The following is a 10,341-nucleotide window of genomic DNA, read 5'->3' as shown; positions in this document are numbered from 1 at the left end:
GCAGTGACAACAAGCTCAGTCCGATGATGCTGTGACACACCGCCCCAGACCATGACGGACCCTCCACCTCCAAATCGATCCCGCTCCAGAGTACAGGCCTCGGTGTAATGCTCATTCCTTCGACGATAAACACTAATCCTACCACCCCTGGTGAGACAAAACCGCGCCTCGTCAGTGAAGAGTGCTGTCTTAGGCATCTCACAGTACGGACATTGCAATTTATTGCCCTGGCCACATCTGCAGTCCTCATGCCTCCTTGCAGCATGCTTAAGGCACGTTCACACACATGAGCAGGGACTCTGGGCATCTTTCTTTTGGTGTTTTTCGAGTCAGTAGAAAGTAGAAAGGCCTCTTTAGTGTCCTAAGATTTCATAACTGTGACCTTAATTGCCTACTGTCTGTATGCTTTTAGTGTCTTAACGACTGTTCTACAGGTGCATGTTCATTCATTGTTTATGGCTCATTGAACAAGCATGGAAAACGGTGTTTAAACCCTTTACAATGAACATCTGTGAAGTAATTTGGATTTTTACAAATTATCTTTGAAAGACAGGGTCCTGAAAAAGGGACGTTTCTTTTTGTGTTAAGTTTACATACCTGAGAGAAGAAGCCTACCAATTTTACCTGACAGAAATGTGTCACCTGCTCTTGCTTTCCATGCCCTGTTCTTTTCTAACTTTCACTATGAATGTTTTCCGATAAAACAGGGTTTTGAAACTTTGTCCCCTCATAAACGTTATGTGGGCAAATTCATTCAGATCAATACTGTCTGTTTACAGGTTTACACATGTACTTGCTTAATGAAATCCGGAAATCAGATTACAATATGATCATTTATATTATTATGCTGCAAGACTATGTTATCCTGCTGAGCAAAACGCCTAGTCTTAAGGTTTCAATCAAAACTATAGTGTAGATACTGTATAGCCTATTATATAAGACTCTTCTTCTACTGAATTCTCTCTACAACACCTGCAGCCGATAAGGAGTCAAACAGTTCCAAAACAAGTTGTACAATCTTTATTGCAATTTAATTAGATTTTCAAGATACAGATAATAATGAATGCTAACACTTCATTAACATGGAATAGCTATCGTTCCATTTTAAAATGTGTCCGGTGTCCAGGTTTGTATCTGTTGCAATATGTATATAAAAGAGAAGAACTGTGTGTAATAAAACATACAGCTATCATTGTCCACGCAGCAGGAACATGAGGAAGACAGCAGTGTTCTAGAAGGGTCCACGCAGCAGGAACATGAGGAAGACAGCGGTGTTCTAGAAGCGTCCACGCAGCAGGAACATGAGGAAGACAGCAGTGTTCTAGAAGCGTCCACGCAGCAGGAACATGAGGAAGACAGAGGTGTTCTAGAAGGGTCCACGCAGCAGGAACATGAGGAAGACAGCAGTGTTCTAGAAGCGTCCACGCAGCAGGAACATGAGGAAGACAGCGGTGTTCTAGAAGGGTCCACACAGCAGGAACATGAGGAAGACAGCGGTGTTCTAGAAGCGTCCACGCAGCAGGAACATGAGGAAGACAGCGGTGTTCTAGAAGGGTCCACGCAGCAGGAACATGAGGAAGACAGCGGTGTTCTAGAAGCGTCCACGTAGCAGGAACATGAGGAAGACAGCAGTGTTCTAGTAGGGTCCACGCAGCAGGAACATGAGGAAGACAGCAGTGTTCTAGAAGCGTCCACGCAGCAGGAACATGAGGAAGACAGCGGTGTTCTAGAAGCGTCCACGCAGCAGGAACATGAGGAAGACAGCGGTGTTCTAGAAGCGTCCACGCAGCAGGAACATGAGGAAGACAGCGGTGTTCTAGAAGCGTCCACGCAGCAGGAACATGAGGAAGACAGCGGTGTTCTAGAAGCGTCCACGCAGCAGGAACATGAGGAAGACAGCAGTGTTCTAGAAGCGTCCACGCAGCAGGAACATGAGGAAGACAGCGGTGTTCTAGAAGCGTCCACGCAGCAGGAACATGAGGAAGACAGCGGTGTTCTAGAAGCGTCCACGCAGCAGGAACATGAGGAAGACAGCGGTGTTCTAGAAGCGTCCACGCAGCAGGAACATGAGGAAGACAGCAGTGTTCTAGAAGCGTCCACGTAGCAGGAACATGAGGAAGACAGCAGTGTTCTAGAAGCGTCCACGCAGCAGGAACATGAGGAAGACAGAGGTGTTCTAGAAGGGTCCACGCAGCAGGAACATGAGGAAGACAGCAGTGTTCTAGAAGCGTCCACGCAGCAGGAACATGAGGAAGACAGCGGTGTTCTAGAATCGTCCACGCAGCAGGAACAGAGGAAGACAGCGGTGTTCTAGAAGCGTCCACGCAGCGGTGAGGAAGACAGCAGTGTTCTAGAAGCATCCACGCAGCAGGAACATGAGGAAGACAGCAGTGTTCTAGAAGCGTCCACGCAGCAGGAACATGAGGAAGACAGCGGTGTTCTAGAAGGGTCCACGCAGCAGGAACATGAGGAAGACAGAGGTGTTCTAGAATCGTCCACGCAGCAGGAACATGAGGAAGACAGCGGTGTTCTAGAAGCGTCCACGCAGCAGGAACATGAGGAAGACAGCAGTGTTCTAGAAGGGTCCACGCAGCAGGAACATGAGGAAGACAGCAGTGTTCTAGAAGCGTCCACGCAGCAGGAACATGAGGAAGACAGCAGTGTTCTAGAAGGGTCCACGCAGCAGGAACATGAGGAAGACAGCGGTGTTCTAGAAGGGTCCACGCAGCAGGAACATGAGGAAGACAGCAGTGTTCTAGAAGCGTCCACGCAGCAGGAACATGAGGAAGACAGCGGTGTTCTAGAAGCGTCCACGCAGCAGGAACATGAGGAAGACAGCGGTGTTCTAGAAGCGTCCACGTAGCAGGAACATGAGGAAGACAGCGGTGTTCTAGAAGCGTCCAGACAGCAGGAACATGAGGAAGACAGCAGTGTTCTAGAAGCGTCCACGCAGCAGGAACATGAGGAAGACAGCGGCCAGGAGAATACAGAGAGTACACACTGTAGGAACCACGATCTCTGTTACCATCTCCATGTGGCTGGTCAACGGATCTGCAATAATCATTAAACACAATAAATAAATTAAATGTTTATATAAAACCCTTACAGTAACCCAATCTACACCCTAAACAGCAAACAGAGGCTCCATTTAAAAAAAGAATAACACATAGATGACTACACCACTTTGCACTACTAGCAGAAATGTACTCGCCGGCAAATAGCGAATAGTCCGATAAGTGCTTACATGAAACACAACTCGAATTCAACCCTTTAAATGATTTGAAAAGTATTTGGTGAATGTATTTCCTACCCAGGTCTGCTACACACCAGTCAGTCAATCAAAAGCAGAAGTAAATGAAGTCCTACGTAGGCCTACCTAAACTTCATCATGCACTGGCCAAACCTTTGGCATCCCTGCCTGTTCCTTACTGTCCTGCTGGGACTTTCTTCTAGCTGGAGGGGCAAACAAAGAAGAGTCCTGTTAGAGAATGTCTTCCCATGTAGTTTTGTAGTTTAACTTATTTGTAGTTCAACTATTTGTAGTTCAACTGTTTGTAGTTCAACTATTTGTAGTTCAACTATTTGTAGTTCAACTTATTTGTAGTTCAACTGTTTGTAGTTCAACTGTTTGTAGTTCAACTGTTTGTAGTTCAACTGTTTGTAGTTCAACTGTTTGTAGTTCAACTGTTTGTAGTTCAACTGTTTGTAGTTCAACTATTTGTAGTTCAACTGTTTGTAGTTCAACTGTTTGTAGTTCAACTATTTGTAGTTCAACTATTTGTAGTTCAACTGTTTGTAGTTCAACTATTTGTAGTTCAACTATTTGTAGTTGAACTTATTTGTAGTTCAACTGTTTGTAGTTCAACTTATTTGTAGTTCAACTGTTTGTAGTTCAACTGTTTGTAGTTCAACTGTTTGTAGTTCAACTGTTTGTAGTTCAACTGTTTGTAGTTCAACTGTTTGTAGTTCAACTATTTGTAGTTCAACTATTTGTAGTTCAACTATTTGTAGTTCAACTGTTTGTAGTTCAACTGTTTGTAGTTCAACTGTTTGTAGTTCAACTGTTTGTAGTTCAACTATTTGTAGTTCAACTGTTTGTTGAAAAGTGCCAATTAGAGCCAGAATGTTCCTTTGTTTGCCCTGGCAGCCAGATTCAGCCCGATGTCCCTGCACGCTGAAGTTGTTGGAGCTGACTGACATACATTGTGTAAAATATTTTCATATAGTTCAAGTTTTAACGTATGTGCTTGATTTAGGTTGGAGTTTGCATTTCTGGGACTATTCTTTTGAGTCCGTTGTACTGGGGCTTACTAAATCAAGTCAATCGCAGCTCAAGTATTGGAAAATCTTTGCCATGATGTCTTTGAGGCAGGTGTCTGGTGGTGTTGGGTTCTGGTGGTGTTGGGGTCTGTCTGTGTTGGGGTCTGGTGGTGTTGGGCTCTGGTGGTGTTGGGGTCTTGTGGTGTTGGGGTCTGTCAGTGTTGGGGTCTGTCAGTGTTGGGGTCTTGTGGTGTTGGGATCTGTCAGTGTTGGGGTCTTGTGGTGTTGGGGTCTGTCAGTGTTGGGGTCTGGTGGTGTTGGGGTCTGTCAGTATTGGGTTCTAGTGGTGTTGGGGTCTGGCGGTGTTACGGTCTGGTGGTGTTGGGGTCTGGTGGTGTTGGGGTCTAGTGGTGTTGGGGTCTGGTGGTGTTGGGGTTTGGTGGTGTTGGGGTCTGGTGGTGTTGGGGTTTGGTGGTGTTGGGGTCTGGTGGTGTTGGGGTCTGGTGGTGTTGGGGTCTGGTGGTGTTGGGGTTTGGTGGTGTGGTGGTGTTGGGGTTTGGTGGTGTTGGGGTCTGGTGGTGTTGGGGTCTGGTGGTGTTGGGGTCTGGTGGTGTTGGGGTCTAGTGGTGTTGGGGTCTGGTGGTGTTGGGGTTTGGTGGTGTTGGGGTCTGGTGGTGTTGGGGTCTGGTGGAGTTACGGTCTGGTGGTGTTGGGGTTTGGTGGTGTTGGGGTCTGGTGGTGTTGGGGTCTGGTGGTGTTGGGGTCTGGTGGTGTTACGGTCTGGTGGTGTTGGGGTCTGGTGGTGTTGGGGTCTGGTGGTGTTGAGGTCTGGTGGTGTTGGGGTCTGGTGGTGTTGGGGTCTGGTGGTGTTACGGTCTGGTGGTGTTGGGGTCTGGTGGTGTTACGGTCTGGTGGTGTTGGGGTCTGGTGGTGTTGGGGTTTGGTGGTGTTGGGGTTTGTTGGTGTTGGGGTCTGGTGGTGTTGGGGTTTGGTGGTGTTGGGGTTTGGTGGTGTTGGGGTCTAGTGGTGTTGGGGTTTGGTGGTGTTGAGGTTTGTTGGTGTTGGGGTCTAGTGGTGTTGGGGTTTGGTGGTGTTACGGTCTGGTGGTGTTGGGGTGTAGTGTAGCCTTCTGTACTGACCTGCAGCTAGCAGCTGGTTACTGGAGGAGCACGTCTCTGTGGCTTTCCTTCTCCAGCTCTCCACCTGTAGAGACCATCAAAATCTATGTATTAATTAACCAACTAACCCATCAATCAATATGTATTAATACAAATACCATTAAAAAAAAAGTCTGTCACAAAACAGCCAAATAGAATAGGCCTATATCAGGTGTGTACAAGGTGTCTGTGACTGACGGACTGTACCTCTCTCTGGTTGGGGAATCCATTGGAGCTGATGATGCGTTTGTAGTACTGAACAGAGGCTTTTGGGTAACGTGGTTTATTCTTGTTGAGGAAGTCCACGTAGAACAGGCCAAACCTCTCAGAGAAGCCTTCGTCCCACTCAAACTTGTCCAGCAGCGACCAGGCTGTGTAACCCTTCACGTTCACGCCGTCCTTAAGGGCTGTCATGTGGAGAAAAGACCACCAGGGGGTGCTGTAGGGGTTCACTTGCCCGGTATCAATAGAGTAGACAATGAAACAAACTTCAAACACACTCAAAACACCTGTTTTGTCCTAAAATGATGTCAGTTCACTAAAACAATTACTTGTTATAAAGAAAAGTTTATGTTTGACTAAACCTCTATAGTATTAGATTATTTTCTCTACTAAACCTTTCGTCAAGGTAATATTCAGAGGATGTTATTTCCTCTGATAGATCGGTTCCTCACCCTTGAGCATCTCATTGATGTAATCCTTGAAGTACTGCATCCTCCATTCATCACACAGGTCTGTGCACCTCTGCACCTTCTCTGACACCCCGTTCTCTGTCACGTAGATCATGGGGTTCCCATACTGGGTCTAGTGGAGAGACAGGGAGACAGGGTGGTGAGGAGACAGGGTGGGGAGATGGGGTGGGGAGACAGGGAGAAGGGGTGGGGAGATGGGGAGATGGGGTGGGGAGACAGGGAGATGGGGTGGGGAGACAGGGAGACAGGGAGATGGGGTGGGGAGACAGGGAGATGGGGTGGGGAGATGGGAGACAGGGAGATGGGGTGGGGAGACAGGGAGATGGGGTGGGGAGATGGGGTGGGGAGATGGGAGACAGGGAGATGGGGTGGGGAGATGGGGTGGGGAGACAGGGAGATGGGGTGGGGAGACAGGGAGATGGGGTGGGGAGATGGGGTGGGGAGACAGGGAGATGGGGTGGGGAGATAGGGGACAGGGAGATGAGGTGGGGAGATAGGAGACAGGGAGATGGGGTGGGGAGATGGGAGACAGGGAGATGGGGTGGGGAGACAGGGAGATGGGGTGGGGAGATGGGAGACAGGGAGATGGGGTGGGGAGACAGGGAGATGGGGTGGGGAGATGGGAGACAGGGAGATGGGGAGACAGGGAGATGGGGTGGGGAGACAGGGAGATGGGGTGGGGAGATGGGGTGGGGAGACAGGGAGATGGGGTGGGGAGACAGGGAGATGGGGTGGGGAGACAGGGAGACGGGGTGGTGAGACGGGTGGGGAGACAGGGAGACGGGGTGGGGAGACAGGGAGATGGGGTGGGGAGACAGGGAGACGGGGTGGTGAGACGGGTGGGGAGACAGGGAGACGGGGTGGGGAGACAGGGAGACGGGGTGGTGAGACGGGTGGGGAGACAGGGAGACGGGGTGGGGAGACAGGGAGACGGGGTGGGGAGGCAGGGAGACGGGGTGGGGAGGCAGGGAGACGGGGTGGGGAGGCAGGGAGACGGGGTGGGGAGGCAGGGATACGGGGAGACAAATACATCATATATTTAACCCAAGTCTGGCTGGGAGGACCTGCCCACACTAACAGTAGTGTATTATACCTTGACGAAGTTGAGCAGGCGTCTGAATCCCCAGGGGACAGAGTAGAGCCACTCAGAGCCGGGGTCGGGCCAGCGAGGGTCCACCAACTCCACCAGGTCACGGTCGGTGAAGTAGCTGTTCCCACGGCCAGACGGGTAGTTCTTCTGGGTGATATAGCGCGTGGTGAAGTGGCCAATACCCAGGAAGTCACAGGTGCCCTTGATGTAACTCTTCTCCTGGGAAGAGAAGACGGGGAGACGGGAGGTTCCTAGACCCTGCTGGGCACTCTTCCTACCTGGAGACCAGAGAGAGAGAGAGACCAGATTACACTATGACCGTTGACCTCTAACCCTGACATTGGGAGGAGAGACGGGGAGGCAAGAGCTACCCAGACCCTGCTGGGCACTCTTCCTACCTGGAGACCAGAGAGAGAGAGAGACCAGATTACACCATAACCTTTGACCTCTGACCCTTAACCCTGCTGGGCACTCATCTTGTCTGTGTGGAAAGAGACATCAGGTGTGACAGTGACACGTATGCGTTTCTATGTCCTGTTACATATTGGCAGGGTTTTGGACACTGGCCAACCAGGCAAGTACACTCAGAAAAAATCTAGAACCTAAAATGGTTCTTCGGCTGTCCCCATATGAGACCTCTTTGAAGAACCCTTTTGGGTTCCATGTAAAACCCTTTCCACAAAGGGTTCTACATGGAACTCAAAAGAGTTCTACCTGGAACCAAAAAGGGGTCTCCTATGGAGACAGCTGAAGAACCATTTTGGAGTGTAAACCACCATTTTTCTTCCTATCCCGGGTCTATAATCTGTGCCATTCAATATTTAAAAAGATAGCCTCAGGCTAGCGGGCTAGTTGGATACATTTTCTATTAGCCTGGTCTGAACAGTACTAGCCTCAGCCTAGCGGGCTAGTTGAGTACATTTTCTACTAACCTGGTCTGAACAGTACTAGCCTCAGCCTAGCGGGCTAGCTTCATTTAAACCCCGTGGGTTGTTCGTGGAAATGGAACACCTAGCTGTGACAATACGTGACTCACCTATGTAGTCTTTCATGACCTGAGGGTAGTCCCCGTTGAAGATGGGTGTAGCGAACCAGCCCATGTAGAACTGGACATATCTCTCTGCTGCCTCGATGTCTCTCTGGTTGGTGATGTCCACTGGCTCCCCCCAGTCTGCCAACAACGAGATCCCAACCAAGCCTTTCTGTTTGCTTCTCCATTGAGTGTCATAGGTGTGCCAAACCTTAGCATGTGCCTGTTCAAATTATATATTATTCTGTATCAGGGGGACAGTACACTAGGCCAATATATATGGTATTAGATTACTGACAATATTAAATAGAATAATAATATTATAAACAATTAGTGATTACCTTGATAATGTGGTGGGCAGCTTTGTAGGCCCCAGTGCCCTTCAGCTTCAGTCCAGGTGCATGTTCTCCAGTCTCATAGCCCTCCACAGCACTAGACTATAAACACAGTCTCATAGCCCTCCACATCACTAGACTACAAACACAGTCTCATAGCCCTCCACATCACTAGACTACAAACACAGTCTCATAGCCCTCCACAGCACTAGACTATAAACACAGTCTCATAGCCCTCCACAGCACTAGACTACAAACACAGTCTCATAGCCCTCCACATCACTAGACTATAAACACAGTCTCATAGCCCTCCACATCACTAGACTATAAACACAGTCTCATAGCCCTCCACATCACTAGACTATAAACACAGTCTCATAGCCCTCCACAGCACTAGACTACAAACACAGTCTCATAGCCCTCCACATCACTAGACTACAAACACAGTCTCATAGCCCTCCACAGCACTAGACTATAAACACAGTCTCATAGCCCTCCACATCACTAGACTATAAACACAGTCTCATAGCCCTCCACAGCACTAGACTACAAACACAGTCTCATAGCCCTCCACATCACTAGACTATAAACACAGTCTCATAGCCCTCCACAGCACTAGACTACAAACACAGTCTCATAGCCCTCCACAGCACTAGACTACAAACACAGTCTCATAGCCCTCCACAGCACTAGACTATAAACACAGTCTCATAGCCCTCCACATCACTAGACTACAAACACAGTCTCATAGCCCTCCACAGCACTAGACTATAAACACAGTCTCATAGCCCTCCACATCACTAGACTACAAACACAGTCTCATAGCCCTCCACAGCACTAGACTACAAACACAGTCTCATAGCCCTCCACATCACTAGACTACAAACACAGTCTCATAGCCCTCCACATCACTAGACTACAAACACAGTCTCATAGCCCTCCACATCACTAGACTATAAACACAGTCTCATAGCCCTCCACATCACTAGACTACAAACACAGTCTCATAGCCCTCCACATCACTAGACTACAAACACAGTCTCATAGCCCTCCACAGCACTAGACTACAAACACAGTCTCATAGCCCTCCACAGCATAATGTGTTATGGATAATGTGTTCTGGATGTGTTATGGATAATGTATTATGGGTAATGTGTTATGATCATGCGTTATGGGTAATGTGTTATGGATAATGTGTTATGGATGTGTTATGGATAATGTGTTATATACAATATATTATGGATCATGTATTATGGATAATGTGTTATGGATAATGTGTTATATACAATATATTATGGATCATGTATTATGGATAATGTGTTATAGATAATGTATTATGGGTAATGTGTTATGGAACATGTGTTATATACAATGTGTTATGGATAATGTATTTAGGATAATGTGATATGGATGTGTTATGGATAATGTGTTACATACAATGTATTATGGATAATGTATTATGGATAATGTGTTATGGATAATGTGTTATGATCATGCATTATGGATAATGTGTGATGATCATGCATTATGGATAATGTGTTATGGATCATGTGTTATGATCATGCATTATGGGTAATGTGTTATGGATAATGTGTTATATACAATGTATTATGGATAATGTATTTTGGATAATGTGTTATGGATAATGTATTATGGGTCATGTGTTATAGATAATGTGTTATGGATAATGTGTTATATACAATGTGTTATTGATAATGTATTTTGAATCATGTGTTATGGATAATGTGTTGTGATAATGTATTATGGATAATGTGTT

The 10,341-nt window shown here is 47.5% G+C and overlaps 1 protein-coding gene across 4 annotated transcripts in view; it reads right to left on the bottom strand.

The window, feature by feature from the left end:
* Positions 1-2,339: 2,339 nt before the first annotated feature.
* lctla (lactase-like a) overlaps positions 2,340-10,341 on the bottom strand; it is a 13,619-nt gene continuing 5,617 nt past the window's right edge. For 2 of the 4 annotated variants that reach the window (XM_036981540.1, XM_036981541.1), the window contains exons 7-13: positions 8,571-8,666; positions 8,236-8,452; positions 7,203-7,477; positions 6,092-6,221; positions 5,625-5,824; positions 5,400-5,463; positions 2,342-3,051 (exon numbers count right to left, since the gene is read on the bottom strand). In XM_036981540.1, the coding sequence (XP_036837435.1) occupies positions 2,936-3,051; positions 5,400-5,463; positions 5,625-5,824; positions 6,092-6,221; positions 7,203-7,477; positions 8,236-8,452; positions 8,571-8,666 (1,098 nt within the window). In that variant the 3' untranslated portion in view covers positions 2,342-2,935. Of the gene's footprint in view, positions 3,052-3,376; positions 3,454-5,399; positions 5,464-5,624; positions 5,825-6,091; positions 6,222-7,202; positions 7,478-8,235; positions 8,453-8,570; positions 8,667-10,341 lie in introns of all 4 variants that reach the window. The other 2 variants (XM_036981543.1, XM_036981542.1) reach the window with 2 other exon arrangements.

Source organism: Oncorhynchus mykiss, chromosome 6 (genome assembly GCF_013265735.2).
Source record: "Oncorhynchus mykiss isolate Arlee chromosome 6, USDA_OmykA_1.1, whole genome shotgun sequence".
Lineage (NCBI taxonomy): Eukaryota > Metazoa > Chordata > Actinopteri > Salmoniformes > Salmonidae > Oncorhynchus > Oncorhynchus mykiss.
This window is presented reverse-complemented; position numbering and strand designations above follow the sequence as displayed.